At 37.0% G+C, this 23384-nt stretch overlaps 1 protein-coding gene across 5 annotated transcripts in view; it reads right to left on the bottom strand.

Annotated features, from left to right (window-relative positions):
- The window catches only part of LOC131425831 (uncharacterized), a 175691-nt gene that overhangs the window by 8630 nt on the left and 143677 nt on the right, over nucleotides 1-23384 (bottom strand). For 4 of the 5 annotated variants that reach the window (XR_009229033.1, XR_009229034.1, XR_009229035.1 and 1 more), the window contains 5 exons: nucleotides 6866-6962; nucleotides 5887-6796; nucleotides 5528-5825; nucleotides 5307-5470; nucleotides 5014-5106 (listed from right to left, as the gene is read on the bottom strand). Coding sequence is in view for 1 of the 5 variants with exons in the window: in XM_058588038.1 (XP_058444021.1) it covers nucleotides 5014-5106; nucleotides 5307-5470; nucleotides 5528-5825; nucleotides 5887-6796; nucleotides 6866-6962 (1562 nt within the window). In the remaining 4 variants the exon portion in view is untranslated. The remainder of the gene's footprint in view (nucleotides 1-5013; nucleotides 5107-5306; nucleotides 5471-5527; nucleotides 5826-5886; nucleotides 6797-6865; nucleotides 6963-23384) is intronic. The other variant, XR_009229036.1, reaches the window with a different exon arrangement.

Here is a 23384-nt window from a genome sequence, read left to right as displayed (position 1 = left end):
TTGAACATTTTTACATGGATGTCTGCTCTCTGTGTTAGAAGTCAGTTGTTATTTAAGAGTTTTGATACCGTATGGATCCCGCTATATGCACAGTGCAATTAGAAAATAGTCGAGGGGGCAAAATCTGGCGAAAGTGGAGGATATGGTAGCAAATCGGAACCATAAGTTGATTTCGATCAGCTGTGATAAAACCCTCTGCACCCTCTTTGCAATCATTAACAGCTAACCACTGTAACCTTGCTTTTCGATTTCCCATTATGATGGAATGATCTTATGAGTCGATTTCTGGAACATTTGGTCTCATTTAAATTCAGTATATTAGTCAATAATGACTGTCAAACTGTTTCTTTGTTTGCACTATACATTGTTTCTTTAAAATTATCAAGTTTTATCAACACACGAAATTGTACTTTATTCCTAATTTCCCTAAAATAGTGTCACTGAGAATTCATAAACATAATTCATAAACAAATGACACCAGAGAGATGTCACTATTGAACGCTAGAAGAATATTAAACTAGTGACATCATACCATACACTTTTTTAAATTATGAAGCGTTTTTTTTTAAGCGTTTTGATAGATATTCTAGTCTACTTTTCTATATCATTAAAAGTACGAAACAATTTTAAAACAAAAACTTTGAGTAGGTATATCAGAGACATATCCGCGAAATTGACGCAGGACTGTATTCCAAATGGGTATAGATATTAACTGATTTGATATCGTTTGAACGTTTAAGATTTTGTAGTGTTGAAAAGTACCAATTGGGTTCTGTAAGATTGTTTTTGTATTCTAAGAATTAGAGCAGCAGATTAAAACAGTTTTCTAAAAAAGTTGTGTACGTTACTTTTAGAGTCCTGAAAAGGACCATTAGTGGCTTGGGAGCCCTGGAAAGGACTATTCTGTTACGGAAGAAGGGTGCCAGTCAAAGTCGTTAGTAAGTTTAAATTTTGACCTATAAGAAATCATTACACAAATATAATCGTAACACAACCCGTGCAATCGCTCATATATTTCAATATTTCATACATTTCGATATTTAAGTGGAAAAAACTATCACGAGATTCATTTCCGACTTTCAGAAGGGCCAAATTGTGGAATTCTATACGATATTAAACACTTCGAAAGCGAAGCAGCCATATGCTAACTTTATTTGCGCTCATTTGGCGCGAATTTCGCACTTCAAAAAGTGCACAAAACTAATCAAATTTTTCTGGATTTGCACTAAATTGACGATTTTTACCTTCGATTTGCAAAGTAAATCTCTTGAATCTAATCATAATAGTTCTTTAGGAGACATCTGAAGCCATTAGAACGACTGATTTGGTATAATGTTCTCCATCATTTTATTTTAATCATTTTATCATTTCATTTTTATGCAAACGATCAGCAGCTGGATTATGCAATCGCACGAACTGCTCGCAATGTCGATTGATACAATACTAAACTAATTTTGGTTAACCATTTCACGACCATGAGATGTCCAGGGTGAAATATGTCAGTACAGCACAATATTTTAGCAATCGTGGGTGTAAAGTAAGAGAAAAACATACCAGGGTGCATAAGTTTCCTTTAATTCCATGTGAAATATTTCTCCCTATGATCCTCAAAAATAAATAAACGAAGAGCTGGGTTCATTATATCATAATTTAATTTATTGCTTTAATTATCAGAATAGTTGAATATGGTATTCTACGAAACGATTTCGTGTACTTGTTTAGCACAAGTGGACGTTGCACATAACACATTTATTTTGTGTTCTATTTCTTATACGTCGTTTTACACAAACTTTGTTAGTGCAATAAAGATTGACAGTTCTTTTTTTTATTCATTCAGAAACACATTTGTCGCCGGATGTGTCGGAAATAAGTTTATTCAACTTTCAGTTAAAAAACATCGATTTAATAATAATTGAGAATCGATACCGATTATTATAAAAGGGAAAAATATCTCCCTTGAGCGTGAAGGGGTTAAGAGCTTTCTTTTTACGTGATTTCTTTTGTAACTTTTTCGCAAATGAGCAGTCCCAACGGCTACAAAAATAGCAACATTTGTATTTTTCGTTGAAAGCAACTATCAATATGCTGTACGGGACTCATTTCGTGCATGCAGAAGAGCCAAATTGTGAAATTGTCTACGATATTAAATTGTTTTATTTTTGTTTTCTTGTTCTCCAATGCAAAAGACCAGCAGCCGGATGACGCAGTCGCTCTTGTTTGAAGCGAAACTCAGACTGTGAACATCCAACAGCAGATATGCTCATAGAAGAACTAGTTGTTATTTTTTGCGTTTAGGCTTAAGGTACACGGGCAAAATTCCGATTCAAGAAATGACTAAAAAGGTCATGATTTGGGGAAAATAATATATTTTCATGTTATGATAATACACCATGATTAAAAGTTCTCGGATCATGGTTGAAATTTAGCGTAACGCATTTGACGTTATTGGGTATAACTTCAGGCGTGTTTCTGCAACGATGGTAGTCTTTGCAACGTAAATTCAGGCGTTATGTTTTAAAATATGTAGATTTTAAATATGAATTAAATGGAATGGTGTGAAAGTGTGTGGCGTATTGTTTATACGATTTAAACTAATGTCTCAAATAATGTACATTTGAATAGCAAAACTGTGAAAAACACAACGAATTTCTTTTAATCTGACGCATCAACAATTTAAATATGTTTTTGAACAACCACGACACCTGAAATAATGTGTTTACTTGCGTTCGTTGCTCCAGATTTGATTTTTTGTTTCAGAATTTGGAAAACATAAACGAACTGCATGAAACTACACGGGTGAATCAAACCTCTTAAAAAGATACTCTATGTTGAATTCTTGCAAATACCGCGGATCGATTTTTCCTATTTTTGTTTTCAAAACATCGAAATTATTTTTCGGTTTACGTTATCTCTCGGAGTATTATTTTAACAACAACAGTCACATCGAATATGTAAGAATACATTCAGATATATTCATACAAAATGTAAAACTTATGATGTCAATTTTCGGTTCATTATCTTTATGTTGTCAATTCTCTGTCAGCCGGTGAGTAAACCAACACAATTATAAAATGAATATGCCTCAGGATTAAGTAAAAATTTTCAGTAGTTCATGATTTTCAATGTCTACTTTTTGTCTTACCATTAATCTATTAAACAATCCATCACATCATTTGAGGCAAAGGGTTCAAAGTGATATCCGGATAGAAAATTGGAGTTACGAGCTCTAAAAGAAATACATTCCTCAAGTAACGCATTTTCGGACCATGATTAATTTTCATGGGAGAAGATTTTTGCTCATGGTTTCATGAGAAGTTAAAATAATTGGTTTCGTGATTTTCTAATCATGACCGCAGTAATGGATTTCTTTCCGTGTACGGAAGCTCATATCCATATGTAATTCTATTGTCTTCACGTGAAATTTTGAAAATCCGTCCAGGTAAACAAAGTACAGAAAGACGTAGTCCTACGTCCAAAATTTACCTAGTTCATTTTCTCCAACCGTTTAAATAAGCACAAAACTATTGCTCGTAAGGATCACAGAAATTCGAACAACCATTAAGTCCCCTAAGATGACGCTACGATTATCCAATTGCATGCGAAGGTATCAAGGACAATTGAAGTAACAATTGGTGCTACAATAGAATTACAATAAGAGCTACAATAAAAGTCGTCTCGTATAACGACATGTTCATAGCCAAACAGGGCAAAGGAGCATTTCAGGAATATGTTTTATGTTGATCTATACTTTTATGTTGCCTCGAGAATATTTCCAAAAGATGGAACTTTTAAATTGGCACGTGATTTCTAGAAAAAAACTATTCAACTTTCTGTTCTTGAAGCTCTACAAAGAAGACCAGCCATTCTATAAACACTAAAGATACCCTGACCGGTCACCGGTGACGTATCATCTAATTATTTTTTCGAATTTTATTTTATGACTATAGTTAATACTTCACTTTTTATCATTTTGTGATATGTATATTTCGATTGACACTTGACGAATACTGATTTTTACCATAACCGGTAATTTGACCGGAAGAAAATTGTTGCTTTTCTCTCCAGAAAGAATAAATAATTGAGAATTATTGAGTAGAGTTCCAGTGACCCCTAGTGTTATATACTATTCGACTCATTCCGACGATTTCGAAACATGTCTGTGAATGTTGGATGTTTCAACAAAAATGCTATAGATTTAACGAACAAATCTGTTAATTTTACCATTCAAGTAAACGAAATTGCTGTTTTCGAATGCTGAGAAAGAAGACAGTAAAATGCAAAACAAAAATCCTCTTCTTTTGACTAGAAACGTTTCATGATGCGTTACATGGCCATTGAACGCCATTTATGTCAGTTACGTAGTTGCCGTTTCATGTAAGGGCAATTATACAGAAGAACATAAGAATAAATGGTAAAGGATGATTTTTTTCTGGTATCTTTTTGGCAACACTGTTTTTGACAGATCACGCGTGAATGGAAGAAATAAAAACAGAAATATTATATGTGATTTCAAATAAGGCAATGTTATTTTAAAATAAAACTTGTATGACCCGAAAATTTCATATTTCATTTCTTAATGATGTTTGTGAACCGCAAGTAAATCCAAAAAAAACAAAATAGCGCAAAGTTATAGAAAAAGCTTTCACAAAATAATAGTTAGATAATCACAGAAAAAAAACATTTACTACACTTGGATCTAACCGTCGTGAGCAACAAGTTTAGTAGTACTAGACAAAGGAAAGATAATTAAAAACACTGAAAATACCATAGCTAAACATGTATATATAGGAAACAAAATTATGTGAGCGGTCCAACACCAAAGTTCAGTGAGAGCGAATGTGTCTTGTGAGCAAGTGTGCGAAAGGAAGGAGGCGAAAGAAACTGTGGCTGGACAGAAATGCTGGCAATTCCGCAGCCCAATCGAACTGGGTCGAGTCCCTAGTACAGAGGAGCAGGAACAGCGTTCTCCCAAAAAACAAAAAACTTGTAGGCAGATGTGGTGGGATGTCTTACTGCTTTCCGTTTTTCTGTTCGGTGATTCCCACTAGGAGGGCCGACTGTCCTACATAGCTGCCGGATGGCATGTCACCTCTGTAGATTGAGACACTGAATGTAAAGTATAAGGTAAATAAAAAGAAACCATTTCAGAACTAGCTGGCAACACTGTACCACGCTGTTGGTTGAGCACGACCCCGGCGCTCAATCGAATCGCAAAACTGCGAACCCGGGGGTGTGGTGATGTTGGACAGAAAAAACAAGAAACCCAAAACAAATCCTAAAACAGAGTTGCATCCGCACTCACTCACCTGTAAGGAATATCGCTGAGATTGCTTTGGCTATGAGAATGTGGCACCTTAGTGTTGTCCTTAACCCCACACACAGCCAACTCGTGGGCAGACCCCGACAAGCTGCGGTCACTTCCACGTCTTTTCGACAAACTGTTGACAATTCCTGTTCCTTGACCGGAGGGCTAAAACGAATTCCAATTGTAGTTTTCTATGAAATTTGACAGCATTGTTTTAATCACCTGCGTTAGAAGCGATGGATTCGGAGTAGCTGTCGTAGATCCTTTCTTTTTAGCTCCACCCCCGAAGCCAAAGAAACGTTTCTTGTGTGAAGGCTGGATTGCGTTGGCCATCAACGATTTGTAGTGTTCCGATCGAATAAAACGTGGGTAGCAGTCCTTTTTCAACAGCAACATGTAGATATGTTCAGCTGCCAAATCAAACGCAAACCTAGACGGATTCCTCAGGCCGAGTTGTACTTTTTCCATCGTTTTACCGTCGATATTGATTTCGCAAGGAGCACCCGGCTCAAGAAACTCCCTAAAATTACAAATGTACGATTAAACATCTATTCCTCTAGCTCAAATCCCCCTGAACTTACTCGTAAATCTCCTTAACCTTCCTGCAAATCTGCGAATGTGACGACCGTCGCAAATCATTGACCGCCATCCAGAACCGAATGTTTTCGTGGGAATATTCCTTTTTCAGATAAGCAGTAAACTCTTGCAGTCCGGTCGGATCGGACACTACCTCCTCGATGGAGATTCCCCAACGTTTGACACGTTTCTCGGTTGGCACTTCGACGACTGGATTGTTCATCTGCCAGAAGCTGACATCTTCGGTAACCCACGGATTCGATGGCAATGGTGGTTGCATCATAGGATCATATTCGCTGAAGGTTTCAAAATAGGACACCAGACTCTCGCACGCCTGTGACATTTTGACGCGGTTGCGCCCAAGCGAAGCCTTCAAAATCTCCACCTCTCGTTGCCAATCATCAACCGTACGTTTCCGAGGCTTTCCCTGTCGATCACGGGACGGAATCGGACAGGATTCCATCGGTGTGAACTGCCCCGGTGGAGGACGATGCACTCTCCAGTAGGCTCGCTCCTGCGAGTCTCCCACGATCTTGTCGCCTTTCTTACGTTCCTTGGCCAACCGAACCTGTTCCTCGGCCTGCATCGTGATGAAGTCCCACTTTCCTTTGAGATTTTTGTGCAAACTACCCAACGCTTCCGCTTCGTAATCCTCCAACCCATGGCGCTGCTTGTTCCGCAACGAACGTTTTGCCAGATAGATCGCATACTCGATGTTGTCGGGAGCTTTCTGCTGCCAGGGCCAATAGTACGGTGTCTGGAAACGGTACAGCGACGAGTCATCCTTCACCACCAGTGTTTTGGAGTCCGACACCGGAAAAAAGTAGCCATGCATGCAAAGCTGATTGCTGATGTTCAACGCTTCCGATTCCTCGATGCCCAACCGTTCCATCAGCCATTCGATCAAATCGTAACCTGAAAGGGCAAACAACAACAAAAATGAGAATAATTATTCCGATTTTTTCAAGCGGTAAAACTTCATACCCATAAATGCCGAAGGGATAGAGGTGAGAAAAAGTTTCTGACTGCGAACCGGCACCCCAGCCTCTTGATCCTGCATTTCCCGCACCAGACACTCCATCTGAAATAAGATTGAATGGTTGCAGAAAATTTAAGTTACTTTAAACGAAATGATTTCAGTCGAACGTTAAGTAATATCACAACAGAAGCAATTAAATTCCCCAGCAAAACCGTAGAACCTTCATAGAAATGCCGCCCATATTCATTACTTTCAATCAAACCCCACCGTAAATCTGCCAGTTCGCTCTGGCTTTGGCTGTCTGTCTAGACCAACCAGCCAAACACCTGACATCGTTGGATTTGGGGACTACTTACACAAAATTGTACCTATAAATTACTACCGAGAAACGTGACCTCAATGCTGATCAGATTGGAAGCCTTCGCAGTACTCGGCTCGGCTCAGTTTTTGCGTTTGCGGAGAATGGCGCCATGGAATGAATTGGCAAAATTGATAAGACTAATCCGCCTAGGTGTGAACTGGTAGAACTGTTCTTCTAGAGCGCATTTACTGCTTGTAACCTACTTCGTACCGCAAATAAAATAGGACATAAGCATAGCTGAATGGATTCTTTTGCTTGAAGCCCGAAAGTCCAAGTTGTCTACATGATTTAGCCGTTATCATCAAGATATCGTTTGCTTCCTCAACTTTCCTACGATGCTGTCGTAGGGGAAATTGTTGAACATATTTGTCAAGTGAAAACAGAAAAGTACAACACAAAAACAAAGTTTTATCAAAGCTTGCTCCTAGCACTATGTTTGCAAGTCCGTGTAAAACACAACTAGCTGTTACCGGAGCACCAGTCAGTTTTTGAACTTTCTAGTCGTTTGGTCTTCTTTTTCGAGAATTGGATTCCTAAGAATCCTTCAAAGTTTACAGAGGGTTTAATTTCGTTTCCAATAGGAGTGTTGAATTTAGTTAGGTCTATTGAAACTGTGATCTATATGTTCAAGCTGCTAGCTGACCCGTAAAATTTCGTCCCACCCAACATTAAATTTATTTTTCCGGACGGCAGAATTGTCAAACGAATTATGCTGATAACGTTTCTCTATATTATTTTACTGATTACTTGGTCTACAATAAACGGATTGCAAAACACATTCAGCGCCAACTCGTTCAGTCCGGCCCGAAGAAGGAATAACACTAAAATTTAATGTGAAAATATTAAAATAATTTTGTCATGCAAAAATAAAGCGAACGCAGCACCCAGGTAACAAGTAAGCACTAATAATGGCATTAAAATAGCCTTTTATAAGCACCAAAAATGCTTATAGCTCTATATAAGCATTCCTGCTATCTGAAAGCTCATTTGTTGTAAATCAATCAGAATTCAGCTTTCAAAATGCACACCAGCCATAAATAAGCATTATCTATGAATAGCCGTATATTTTGCCAAAGTTGACCTTAAGTCAGCATTAGTATGTGCTTATTGGTTATCGGGAGATTGTTCAGCACTAACAGAATCTCATCCATCTCTTCTATTACAAACGCAGCAATAAAAACAACAAAAAACCGATTGTTAAACTCAAGGAAATTACTATGTCATGTAAACAAAAATTGGATTGATGTTTACAAAATCTTAACAAACATAATTTCTAATGAATAAGTTTCATATCTGATTTATAGAAGAACCGCTCATTTCACTGTTCAATAAATGATAATGCAAATCATTGAAATGTTAGTTCATTTATTAGTGAACAAAAAAAAATTACGCGCCTGAAATAATCAGGTACTTTCGAATAAAAGTGTCTTTATGGTTGTTCACCAATTTCTGATAACATAACTGGCTATTCTTTTGTCGTGAATACAACTTACTTTACTATGGGGCACCTATTCAATATTTACCCTCTGAGAGAGAGAATAAATTTTTTTTTTCATCGTGAGTATCTCTTGTTGTATCTAACGTATCGATATCATTTTTGCTATATCTCGGTTAATTTTTCAAAAGGGCGTATAAGCGTATAGAATATAAGAAATGGGCAAATACGATTTAACAAAGCCTGAAACTTGGCCTACAAGACCGAATTCAATTTGAATCGATTTCAAGCGTTGCAAAGTTAGACCAGCAGCAAATGAAATTGAGATCTTACTTGAAGAACGAATGCATCTAGACGCTAATAATGTGAATGAGATTCAATTTAACAAGGCTTCTAACTGTGTGTACATTATGTTTAAACGTGAAAGTGATGCAATTGCATTCGCTTCGGTTAACAACGAGGTGCATAGTGTTGATCATGATAATGTTAAATATAAAATCCCTGTGTACATGGTGGACAATGCAATAGAAGTACGCGTGCATGACCTTCCCCCGCAGACCAGCGATGGGTTCGTTCGGGAAAACATGTCGCAGTACGGTGAAGTTCTTTCCATCGAAAGAGAAGTATGGCGGAATTTTTTCCCCGGTATCCGGAATGGCGTGCGAGTGGTACGTATGCAACTACGTAAAGCAATTCCATCATACATCGTGATATGGGATACATCCGTGTAAAACGCTGATTACCTATGAAAATCAGCTGATTATATATCAGTTTTGTGAACAACCTGTACACTACGGCAAACCTTGCACTAAAACTGCGAAAAGGACATCTTCAATCAAAGACTAGGTAAACCGTTCAACAACGGAAACTAGTGAGCGCAGTACTGCTGTTTCACCATCAAACCAACCGACAACTGCAACCAATGTACAACAAGGCTCATCTACAGCAACTAGCAACGAGCTCAAGACTACGAACAACAAGGAAAACGAAACGAAGATGGACACCAACAACAATACAACCGATGAGGCAATGGATGACGAGATGAGCCCCGAACAAAGTGCCCCCCAATCTTCGCAGGAGAGAAATGGAAGCTCCTCTCCCCCTAGAAAAAAGAGTGACAACGAGATCCAATACAAAAAATACGCAAATAGGACTGAATAAAAATATCTTTCAAATAAAAAAAGGAGGAAAACTCATTACGCGTGTTTGCCTTTCTCGTATTTTGGGAGCTCATAGCTCAGTGATCTGTCGAAGGATTTATACAATCTAACTACCAATAGATTCAAAATTTTTCAACTTGAACGTGTATTGCAACAACATTGAAGTGTCTCAATAGTACAAAATATCTGCTGCTGTACAGTTGCAACGGCATAAACGATGAACATTCCTCTTTATTCCATCATTTCCTGAGCAACGGTTGTCGACGAGAGAGCAACATCGGAGACCTCATGCTTTTGGTATAAAACGAGAGCCGCACAGCAGAATTGTGCCGAAGAACAGTCGCAGCCAGGCGCATAGCAAAACCACAACGAAAGCCTGCCAGGAGAAGTTGTCAGTCGTCATGGGAACGCTCTTCAGTTAAGTTTTCCGGAATTCGAATCGGAATTCATTGTGAGTTCCATATGCACCTACTGATTCCACTCGGAATGGATTGATTTATCTTCTTTGGAATCCTATTGGAAATCACAATGAATTCCGAATCAAATTTCGGACGAGTTTACCGAGTGTACACACCAAGAGTCACCTCAGATCTAAATGCAGATCCTGTTGGTCGTTACATTTCAAGGCATTTTTCAGACCCAAAAGCAAAGCCTTGTTATTAAAATTCTGTAGCGAAATTTGACCTTCTGTTTCAACAGACTTCGCAGCCGATTCAGAGTGTACAGAATCATTGCATGGCTGGTGCTACGATTCTACTACACTTTTTCAGTCCCACAGACCATTAAGAATTATTTGAATTTTCTTCATTTACTACCAAAAGCATCAGATTTATCAAAATGGAAGTTGAAATAAGTTTTGCACCCTCAGTAACACTTTTAGTTACGGTGGACAACGCTCTCACGCAATGCGAAAATGAAAGTATTGATATAGAACACATCTTTAAAGTAGTATGAGTGCCGTTTCGAAATGTCCCGTGCGAAACAGGGTTGCCACATGTCCAGATTAATCTGTATATTATTTCTTCTCATGAAAAACACAGATTTAAATGTGGAAAAAGATAGTATTTCTTAACACCGCTAAAATCAACAATCGGGTTAAAAATTACTAGGATCAGCCCCATGGGGTTGTTCGAGTTGTTGATGTGGAACAAGGCAACCAAAATTTCTAATTATTTTCAATCAAACAGTTCAATCAATCGTCACACTTTTGAATCCGCAATTGCACGAGAGTCTGCTTAGATTAATTTTTATTAGGATCCAACACCGAACACGCGAACCCAGAATATAGACTCTGTTTGTCTTGATTTGTATTTGTTTTGTAGCCGATGAAATTACACCAATATCCCATATGTATGCAATTATAACTCTTAAATTATAATTAAATAAATAAATAAATAAATAAATAAATTGAAAATACGTGGCTTGATACATTCAGATCGAAACGTGGAAATATTTCCAATCAAAAGAAGAAATAATATTAATAATTGATACAAAATATACTGAACTGTAGGTGTTTAAAACCTGACCACATTTCTACGTGTATTTTTCCTTGAGTTTCTGATTTGCACCCCTATATAGAAAATAAAGATGTGTTCCACATCAAAAAACTCATATTGCTACTTTTACAGAAACCTTTCTTAAACCAAATGTCAAATTAAAAAACAATCCACATTATGTGGTTCATCGATTTGACAGGTTTACTGGAATGGGTGGTGGAGTTGCCATTTTTCTCCAACGGCAAATTAAACATCGAATTTTACCTTCTTTCAATACTAAAGTTATTGAAAGCTTGGGAATCGAAGTTGAAACCATTCATGGAATTTATTTCATCGCTGGAGCATATTTGCCATTCCAATGCACCGGTGAACATTTGCAAAAACTCCCAAGATATCGACCGAAATTTTTCGTAATATGCAAAGCATGTCCAGGGGAATTGTAGGCAAAATAACAGTAATGGTAAAAAATACTTCATCATCAACTCTCTGCTGGTCATTTTACATTTCTTTATACCAGTAATCCGACTTGTTTCTCTTCCGTGAAAACCCCCTCTTCAATTGATCTGGTTCTAACAGATAAAAGTCACATTTGTAGTGAACTGATTACGACATGCTGACTTTGACTCAGATCATCTTCCTGAAATATTCAGACTTCCCAACGAAGCTATAATTAATTCAATTAGTTCTACTACCTTGATCAAAAAGTTCCCGGTATTTATTCAGAAAATTAAAAACACCAAATTATTCATCGAAATCAATGTCGTCAAAGTACTCCCCATCGACAGTTGCACACTTATGCCAGCGCTTGATCCATTCCTTAAAACATTTTTTATATTCAGTTTACGGTATGGCCATCAGAGCCATCTGTGATTTTTCCATAATCTTATCTGAAAGGGTGCAGAAATGCTAAAAACTTTTAAAAATGTCCAGACATCAAGCTGAAAATATGATGAAATATCAACCAAAAAAACCTAGAAAAGTAAAAAACATTATCGGGTGACTGAGAGCGCCACACGGTGGTGATTCCGGGAACTTTTTGATCAAGGTAGTATATTTAACTGTCATAGACAGGGATGCCAGGTTCACAGATTAATCTGTGTTTCACAGATTTTCAATTTTCTGCCCTGATTTTAAAAATGACACAGATTTTCACAGATTTCTGAAAATGCTCACAGATTTTGGAATAAATCACAGATTTTCACAGATTTTGGAAATAGAGCACAGTTTAGCACAAAAAGTACAGAGCGTTTCAAGAAAAAGGTACAGAGCGTGTTGGTAGTGAGACCTTGTTTTTCTTTTTTTGCTCACCAAATTGATTTTGATCTGCTATTAATGTACGAGAAATAGACTCAGATTTTCACAGACAGGTTTTTGGCTTGATCACAGATTTTTGAAAAAATGACCTGGCATCCCATCCCATAGTCATAGAGCTAATTGATTTGAATACAGATCCCACATTGAAAATCATGTGGATCATGAAATTATTTTAGAAAATTCTGCGGACATCGACACAGCAATAGATAATTTGAATCATTACATTATCGAAGCTAGAAACCTTTCAGTTCCCGAAGCTCAAACTAAATTAAAATCTCCTATCATCGATGACAATCTTCAACTGCTCATTCGGATGAAGAATGTTCGTCGACGTCAATATCAACGTTCTCGTGATCCTGCTATGAAAAACATAGTTAAGGATTTACAAAAAGAAATTAAACATAGATTTACTCTTTTGCGAAATGAAAATTTCGCTAAAGAAGTTGAACAAATTAAACCATATTCTAAACCACAGAAACCAATTCCTGCTCTCAAGGCAGGAAATCAAATACGCCTTACAAATTACGAAAAAGCTCAAAAACGTGCTCAGCAGTTCGAGAGTGTCCACAATTTTAATTTGAAATTGGAATCTCTCTGAAATCTGATCATGCTTAACTCAAGTGTTGTTACAAGATGACATTACTGCGACGAATTTTGATGAAATTAGGTCAATTATTAGGAAACTTAACAACATGAAGGCTCCTGGTAATGATGGAATGTTTGATAATTAAATTGTGAAGTTTCTGATATGATTCATTTTCACATGCTTTGAATTATGAATTTAAATGAATGCTTTGAATTATGAATTTAAATGAAAGGTCTTACAATCGCATAAAACTGTATCGAAATTGGTCCGGATATGACCTTCTATTCCGAAATTACAGATTGATAAGTATAAACCTTTTATTTTCAGCAGCGTGTTTGTTTACAGGGCACTGAAAAAAATCAAAATATTTCAAACTAGCCATATATTTCCCCAACCGGACAGATTTGGTTAGTCAATGACCAAATACATTGATATCGGGCATACAGGATCTCCCGGAACCGGGAAGTATTGTAAAAAGTGATCGCATACTCCAAACCGCACGGAACGACCGAAATTAGCACTGCGCCTAAATCGTAAAATTTCCAAAATAACTATAAAATTTGTTAAAATTGAGAATTTACTTTGCTGAAAAAAACTCTTATTTTTAGAGAATGTGTTTAGTTGGCGAATATCCTGGGCAAAAACCCGCAATATTTCAATCCAACACGAAATTCTCATTGACAACTAATTTTGTTATTAAAACCGAAAATATGTTTCTATTTATCTATTACCGTTATTACTGAGGGACAGCACAGAAAACAAAAATGAAATTGGTTTTATTAACAAGTGTATTATACAAAAACTCATGAGAAGTGTCAAAGCCAAACAATCCATTAAAAAGCTACAAAGGACAGTCTTGTTGAAAGTGTTTGCAATTGTTTAGATGTTTTTCGCATGTCTTACGATATATCCATATATAAATTTCTAAACCGATATTTAAAAATGACGCTAACTCTTAGTGGAAAGTGTATCTATTCAAAATTTGTGCGCATTTGAAGAGATTGTGCGTAATAATGGTTCTACGCGGAACAGTGAAGTGAGTTTCGAATGTTGCCACTCTAATTGTATATGTCAAATGATGTACTAAAATCTGGAAATCAACTAATTTTTTCGCCAAAATGCTGATTTCGGTTTTTCCGTGCGGAAATCATTCCATTTCCTCAGAAAAGGTTGAACAATTTTCCAAAAATTTAGATTTAAATGAAAATTGTTATAAGTTGATGTGGAATTTTGTCCGGATTCGGCAAAAAACGAAAAAAAAATCTATTATATTATTCGTTCGGAATTATGTCAATTTTTTAGTTATTAATTCAAGAACACTTTGTAATATTGATATTTGACATTGATTCTGTTCTTTTTAATATTCGTCCGGTTCTACGGTTACAATTTTACAATTTTACCATTTTGACCAACTTAATAACCTCGAATCGAAAAATGAAACTTTGGCAATTAATGTGAAAGTCTTGTAATTAGTAATTTAAAACAAGCTTCGAGTATTTCTCAGCTCTTTACTTTTCTTGGAGGATGTAAACTGTATATATATACAGTCAAAATTCGCGCAAAATCTTGAATAAATAAAGTTGAAAGCTAGCTTGTAACGTGTAACGAACTTTTTCCTTTTTCGGATTACGTGATGTTTTTCAATGATTTTTTTTTTGCGTGATGCAACCAACACCTACAATGCCTTCGTTGCCTACCTGAAGAGAGCAAAAAAGTTAGGTGAGAAAATCATCACATAAATTTTGTATTGTGAAACGAACGACGACGGAAACGACCCTCTGGCAGAAGCATTGACATCTTTTCCTTTTTGTACGATTGGAACAATGGGAATGTTCTTGTTCGGGAAGGGAGCTGCCTCAACGAAAGACACACACACACACATGGCAAATATAGCTCGGCTCGAATTTGCTGAAATAGTTCGAGTATCAAGAAAAGTTTGTCCCTCCGTTCGAGAACTTTTATTATTGGCACCAGATGATGGGAAGTTGCCGAACGTTACCCGGATGCGTTAGTGAATTTTATATGGTAGAAGCGAAGTGTGATTGGATATTACGTTTTCTATCTGGCCTTTAGTCAATATTTTGTCCAATAGCATTTTTTTGCGTTATTTAACCAAAACGAAACTCGTTTTACTAAGCAATATCCTGTCCGACTACCGATCTAATGAATAAGCTCCAAATTTAAACCACTCTGCCTTGATTGGTGCCATAAAGATAATCAAATTCACCTCGTGCAAAAAGAAAAACAGCCGTATCTGTGCCTGCGATGTGGGACAGCACTTAGGTTCCAACCACCGGTTATGATACCAATCTACTTCACAACCTACCGCACCGACAGTAGCAAAAAAGGAAGAAAATCGAAGAGCGAATAAGCCTGGATGTGTGTCACCACGCGCTGGGGGGGTGTGCGTAAAGTGAAATGGAAACAGTTTCACTGTCACGATTTCCTCTGTCGATAATGGTAATACATACAGAAACGAGCTTCCTGTGAATACCGCCGCCGCATTCCGGTTTACAGATCCCCACCTCAGATAGTGTGTCCGAAAAAGGAAACCGTTTTGAGCCTTTGGCATATATCGGTTTCCAAATCGAACCCGCCGTTTGGGGCATTTGTCAAGCTGAAATAGCTGAATGCCAGACCCGTTTTCCAGGGTTCGGTTTGGCGGGGAGGATTCCGATAAAAAAATTATCTTACTGATGACTGCTTATGTATATAAATATCAATCAGCAATCAGAAATTCCCGAATTCTCACAGCAGTTCAGGTAGATAATCGTATATATTTTAATATTGCGAACTCAGCGCCGACTCGGAAAAATGTTGGCAGCACCGTCACAGATTTTAATAAAATTTTCTGGACCTGTAGGCATCGCCAAAAAAAAAGACATGCATTCTTTTTCCAAAATTGATCTAAACTATCTTTTGAAAAGAGTCTAACTATTTTTTAACCATTTTTTTTCTGATTATTATAGTCGAAAGATGACAAATCAATATAAAATTTCCTAATCAATATACAGGAAAAATTACGAATCGCATCCGACACTGCAAAAAATCGGTTTTAAAAGCTTAATGTCGATTTACAATACATATGATTTTGTTCCCTACAAACCCTTCAAACAATGGTAAGGCATGGCATGGACATCTTTAAGCAAATAAAATGTTTTTCTAAGAAAAACTTTTTCCTGTCAAAACTGATTTTTATACTAGTCTCTTTTTATCAAAAACAAACTAAACTTCAAACTTCAAAATCATCCTAGAATGCAATGAAATTTATGAGGAGTAATAAAACCGCCCATCTTTAAGAATTCGCATAAAAAAACCGCAAAACTAAGCAAACAATGATTGATAAAAGATATCTTAAAAATCCTTAAAAAGACCGAGTCCGGTGTAATCCAGACAAAAATGTTTTTTTTTCAGAATTACAGGCTGATTAGTGTACAAACTCCAATTTCAAATTACTCACTTTTCTCAGAGATGGCGTAACCGATTTTGAGAAAGTCACGAAAAAGGGTGCTGTGCATAGTCGTTTAGGTGCTAAGAAACAATTGCATTAATGAGTATTGAAAATCATGTTTCACTTTGATCCGAAACATGGCGAAAAGTCGCTTACTAAGTTGTGAATAAATGTTCGTAATAACGGATTAACTTGAAGATATGTTGCACAACACAGATAAATTGCGCTTTTTCCATAACACAACAGTAATATAAACTAACTTGATAAATTGCACAATCAGTAGAAAAATACAGGACAGCAACTTAACATGCTACTTGGGTATACAAATTAGATCATAGATGAAAGGAATCAATTTTTTTATTAACATAAAGATAAATTTGAATTAAATCAACAAACATTTTGCCAATAAAATCAACTCAACTTTTGTTGATAAGCAAAAAACTGGTAGTTTATTTCAACAATAAAATCAGCTGGAACAGCATTTTTTTTCGTTGGGTTAAACCAAAATGTTAATTCACATCAAACAAAGATTACTGTTGGTGTTGAAGGAGGAAATTTGTTTGAAACAATCATATTCTAGATAGAAATTAACAAAAATCAAATTTAAGAATCTACTAATTGTTTTGTTCTTTCAAATAAGCTCCATTTTTCTGCGTGTAGTTTCCATAAGGCCCGTGCAAAAAAAACACACACACACTGAAAGATAAGTTATATCCACTCAATGATAAGTTATGTTCAATGCGGTTCAAGTAATTTTAGATGATTGAACAAGACTTTCGCTGTTGGGAGGTTCTGCTCTTCGTGTTTTGACAACAACGGAAAGAATAAACGAAAGAAAGGATTGAAAATGGCTCAAAACTAAATGGAAAGTAGTCGAAAAATATTTTCGTATTAGAAGCTAACAAAGTTTTCGAGGAAATGGCTCTGCTGGAAGTTGGGTTTCTTATAATTTTGTTCAGCAGAATGATTCCATTGATTTGTAACATTCAATCATTTAACTATGGAATTTATACGGCAATATTCTATTTGAATTTCAGCAATTTTACTCTAAAGAATATTGTGAAGCTGAAAATCGGCTAAAACTCAATTGAAAGACGACTTCTAACGTTTGTCCTCATAGATAGATTTGCTGATGTACCTGCGAAGAACAGGAATGTAAGCACGAATAGAACCTAACATTCGTTGAAAATGTGTCATAAAAGATGCGAACATTTTCAGCAAAATGATAAAGTGCAACCAGTCGGAATAATTCAAGTGCTGTCGTACTCCGGAAGTTCGGTTTTACATCAAAGCAAGCTAGATAGTAGTATGTATATCAAATTCAATAACACGACCGTTATCCACACGGAAAAAGGGTATCATAACCGTACATATGAAAATCAGCAATCTTTTCAATGAGATAATCAATTATATTTTGCTGACACCGCAGTGGCCCCTTCTCGCTCCTGTGACTGTGACACGATGCGGACTAAGCTTTCAGTTATCCTGGGTGAGAGATAGCCGCTCCGGAAGAAGTTCGTTCCCACATATTCAAACACACACTCACACGCACACATACATACATCAAAACAGTGCGGTTCCGGCAAATGCGGTAAATGATGACGATGCAGACGGGGGCAATGGGTGTTCTCCGGGCATCACCGGTGAGCATCTTTCCTGGCAGACTGCTGACCTTCTGGTCTGGTCGGCAGCGCCACCGGAGATTAATTCGATTATTAGCGCTATTGTGTGGCGCGAACCTCGTTGATTGCTGCACAGGATACGGCTTCACTGGGGCCCATTCCGGGAGCAATGATGATAAACGGTGCTACCAGAGTTGTGAAGTCGGCGAATCGGAGCGGAGGACGGCCGGGCCGGATGTGTTCCGTGCGTGGTTGAATGTTTCATTGAATTGTTAATTAGCTCTTCTGTTTGGTATGCTAATGTACCGCAAGCATGCAAAGTTTAAGATGCAGAATATAAATCATATTCAATTTATTACACTCCCCTCGGGCACACGTTGGTGGGAAGTTGTTTGCTATGAATTAAACTAATCACAGTTCAAGCAGTGGAAACAATGACGATTAGATTTTTCATAAGAAGAAAGAGAATATTTGGTACAAGGATCTTATCTTGTTCGTAGCTTCGAGCTACTCATTCGAAATTTCGCTGCATCAACTTTTTCCATCGACAATTCAAATATTCAGATTGCGAAAACCCTTGCTTGGTTTTTTTGTCTACTGTACCAAAAATAACGCAGATTGGTTAAGAAATGCTGAGCTTTCATCGAAAAGCTTTAAATATTCAGTTGAAGAAGACTGAAAACTCCATTCGTTCATACATTGATATTAACACAGTCTTGCCAATGTCAAATGTTCTGCACGGCACAGCCAAATGTTTTGTTTTCGTCCTTCCAGAAAACGTTTTTTATTAAACGGTAAACGATGAAGGAAACCATAGAAAAATTGGACTAACATTACGGTGCTAGTTCTCCGTCAAATTACATTGTCAAATAGTGGTTTCGACTGCCGCCGATGGGACCCGAATTGTCAGATTGTTGTTACCTTGACAAAAATCTACGGTTTCAATTGTTTCCCGACACACCTTATTTACCTGGTTTGGCTCTTTCAAATTATGAACCCATCACTCAATAAGCCGTGTGACTAACTAAAGACTGTCTCAGAAAGTATGGACGCAACCAAAAACCGCTGCCATTTCGCAATGGTTCAGAATCTGTCAATTTTTATGGCTGCGTCCAGTTGTTTACACTTTTCTCTAAGTACTTGTGCAGTTGTTTATTCGTTTTCATTAGTTTGTTTCAAAATGCGTGAACTTTCAGTAGAACAACGTCGACAAATTGTGTACAAAAGGTGCACAGAACGCGGACTGTCACTGAGAAAGATAGCAAAAATGGAAGGAGTAAATGAAAAAGCCGTGCGAAATGCAATCAGGAAGTTCGGTGAGGATAACACCTTTGAGGATTAACCGAAAACGAGTCGAAAAAAAGATCTTGCCAACCCTCAGTTGGATAAACGTATACTGAAGACGTTCGAGCAAAAGAAAGAGGGTTCAGTTCGGGATGTGGCCAAAAAAGTGGGCACTTCGAAGTCAAATGTTCTTCGCGTTAAAGAACGTTTGAATCTTCGAACTTATAAGAAGCAGAAACAACCAAAACGTTGTCCGAAACAAGAAGCATCGATCAGGCCGAGGGTTCGAAAGCTGTACAATACGATTCTTGCTGGAAATTTAAACCGCATAATCAAGGACGACGAAACCTACGTGAAACTTGATTACAAATCCTTGCCGGGACCACAATATTATACGGTGCGAGAAGGGCAAGTGTTAAACCAGTCCGAGGCATCGATTGAAGTCGAAAAATTTGGTAAAAAAACTATGGTCTGGTGAGCAATTTGTAGCTGCGGTAAGATTTCGAAACCCTTCATCCCCACTGCTTCAATGAACAGCGAAATATACATCAAGGAATGTTTACAAAAACGACTTCTACCCATGATTCGAAGCCACAAGGATCCGGTTGTCTTCTGGCCAGATCTTGCTTCTTGCCACTACTCGAAATCAACGGTAAAATGGTATACTACCAAAAATGTCACTTTCGTCCCAAAAGACATGAATCCACCAAATTGCCCACAACTTCGACCAATTGAGGAATTTTGGCCATTAACGAAGACGCATCTTAGGAAACATGTCTCGGCAGCCGAAATCATTCAACAGTTCGAAAAAGATTGGAAAAAAGTGTCAAAACTTTTCGCCAAGAAGTCTGTACGGAATTTAATGAGGAACGTTCGCAAGAAGGTGCGCCAGCTAGTCTACAATGGCTAAGTAGCAAATGTTAAGAATAATATTCTGTTGTTGTAGTCTAATATTATTAGTATATCTAATAAAATTTGAACATCTAACACTTGTGAATTATTTACAGCGAAATCAAAGTGCGTCCATACTTTCTGGGACAGTCCTACGAGAAACTCATTGTTTGTTGCCAGGAATTGATTTTATTCATCAATGTAATCTTTTTAAGAGCAATACAATCATTCCAACGCTTGTTTTTAGATCAGCGAGCGACCAGTAGTCACTGAGGACCAGATATAGGCTATACAGTGCATGAAGAAGCAATTCAAAGTGTAATTCGTTCAATTTAATCATAATTGCCATCGATTTTTGAATCGGTGCATTGTCTTGTTGAAGCAGCGATTTTTTTTTTGACTTTTACATTCAAACCATCGTACAACGCTTTAGTATTTGCTTTTGATTGTTTTTCTTTTCTCGAGTTAGATTATACCATGTGTATCCCGAAATACTGAAGTAATAACCTTCCCAGATGACCATTGTGCCTTGGACATTTCGGACGTAGTTCGCCGGCTGCAGTCCACACAAATGATGATCGTTTTGATTCCGTAGTGAAGTGATCCATGTTTCATCCATTGCCACTTCACTTTTTTCTGAATATTCGAAATATCATCAAATTTCACACAATCTTTTGGAAGTTAATACACTGGACCCTCAATTTACGCTCAAAGTCGAGGGTGCGTAAATTAAATTTCGCGTAAATTGAATAAAACATCGCGTTATTTCAAAATTTTTGCTCAGTGATCTGTGGAAGGATTTATACAATCTAACTACCAATAGAATCGAAATTTTTCAACTTAAAAGTGTATAGCAAAAGCATTGAAGTATTTCAATAGTACACTATTGAAAAACCTATCTTATTTGACTTATGTCAACACCAGCCAATCAGAACGCGTTCTGAGGAAGAGAACAAAATATCTGCTGCTGTACAACAAATCGTTCGAGAAAAATGTTCCAAAAAGTGTTGAAAATCGTAGTGAGTTCCTCAATTTGGTCCTTCTGAATGCTAAAAACGAATCCCTACAGCATATTGATAGTTTCTTTCAATAAATTATGCAAATCCGAAATGAAATAATTGACATTAAACATCGACGTTAGGACCACCCATTAGTGAAAAAGCTACAAACGAAATCACGTAAAAGAAAGCTCCTAACAAAAATTGAATCAGTTTGGATTCCATCGCCAATGCGAGCAGAACGATTACGTCACAGCTGCCAGTCATTTGCATGAATAAAAAAGCAACGGTGGAGAGCATTACAAAAAATCAGCCGTTCTAATGGCTCTAAAAGTTTTCTGAAGAACTATTAGGATTCGTTGTTCGCAAATCGAAAGGAAATATCCTCAGTTTAGTGTAAATCTAGAACAGTTTGGTTAGATTTGTGCACTTTTCGCTGTGTGAAATTCACAGTAATCGAGATCAAGTGAAGCCTTCTTTGTTTTTGCGAAAAATGTGGAAAAGGAGAATGCTTGCATAATTCATACAATTGATCAACTAATTGATATTCGGAAGTGTTAAGGAACATGTCAGTTGTTTTCGTATTCACGACATCCAGTTATGTCTCTGACATTACCCACCCGCCTTTTGTGAGTCACAGGAGTCACGAAGCGTTGCGTGCGTTACTTTTTTTTGTAATTTGAAGGCGCCTATATGTTACTTTTTTTAATTTTGGGCTTTACGAAGCGTTACATGCATTACTTTTTTTGTGAAACATAGGCTTTACAAAGTTATAGATGTGGCGAAGCATTACATGTGTTACTCGGTTGTAAGTTACAAGCGTTTCTTCTTAGCAAGTTTTAAGCGTTACGAGATGTTTTCGTTTGTAAGTTAGAGACGTTATGAAGTGTTACTTTTTGTAAGTTACAGGTGTTGTGAAACGTGATATGTGTTACTCTGTATAAGTTTATGAAGCACTACATGCGTTAGTTTTTGTGAGTTGTGGGCGTTATGTGCGTTACTTTTTTGTAAGTTATAGGTGTTATGGAGCGTTACATACGTTACTTTGTAGTAAGTTATAATCATTACGAAGCATTGAACGCGTTACTGTTTTGTAATAATAGGCGTTACGAATCGTTATATGCGTTAGTTATCATAAGTTATAGACGTTACGAAGCGTTACAAGCGTTACTTTTTTGTAAATCATAGGTGTTACGAAGCGTTACATGTGTTACTTTTTTGTAACTTACAGGCGTTATATGCGCTACATTTTTTGTGAGTTACAAAGCGTTACATGTGTTACTTTTTATGAGTGATAATCACTACAAAGCGTCAAATGCGTTACAAGCGTTACTCATTTGTAAGTTTGAAGAGATGCATGTGTTACATTTTACAAGTTTGGGCTTTATGAAGCGTTATTATTTGTAAGCTTTAGGTGTTATGAAGCGTTTCATGCCTTACGTTTTAGTAAATTATAGGTGTTAAGAAGCATTACATGTGTTAGTTTACTGTGAATCCTACGCGTTAAAAAGCGTAACATGCTTTGCTTTTTTGTGAGTCATGGGCGTTACGAAACGTTACATTCGTTACTCTATTTGTCAGTTTAAGGCGTTACGAAGGGTTACAAACGTGACTTTTTAGTAAGTTTTAGGCGTTAGGAAGCGTTACTTTTTGTAAGTTGCAGGTGACATATGTTACTTTGTATAAGATTTTGGCATTATGAAGCGTTACATGCGTGTGTTTTGTGAGTGTAAGTTAGAGGCGTTACTTTAAATAAGTTTTAGACGTTATGAAGCATTACATGCGTTACTCATTTTTAAATTATAGGTGTTACAAATCGTTACATGCGTAACTTTTTTTGTAAGGTTTAGTTGTAACAAAACGTTACATGTGTTACATTTTCAAGAGTACAAGCGTTACGAAACGTTACATTCGTTACTCTTTTGT

This window comes from Malaya genurostris, chromosome 1 (genome assembly GCF_030247185.1).
Source record: "Malaya genurostris strain Urasoe2022 chromosome 1, Malgen_1.1, whole genome shotgun sequence".
In the NCBI taxonomy this organism is placed as follows: Eukaryota; Metazoa; Arthropoda; class Insecta; order Diptera; family Culicidae; genus Malaya; species Malaya genurostris.
The sequence above is the reverse complement of the archived record's forward strand: the minus strand, read 5'-3'. Positions and strand labels throughout refer to the sequence as shown.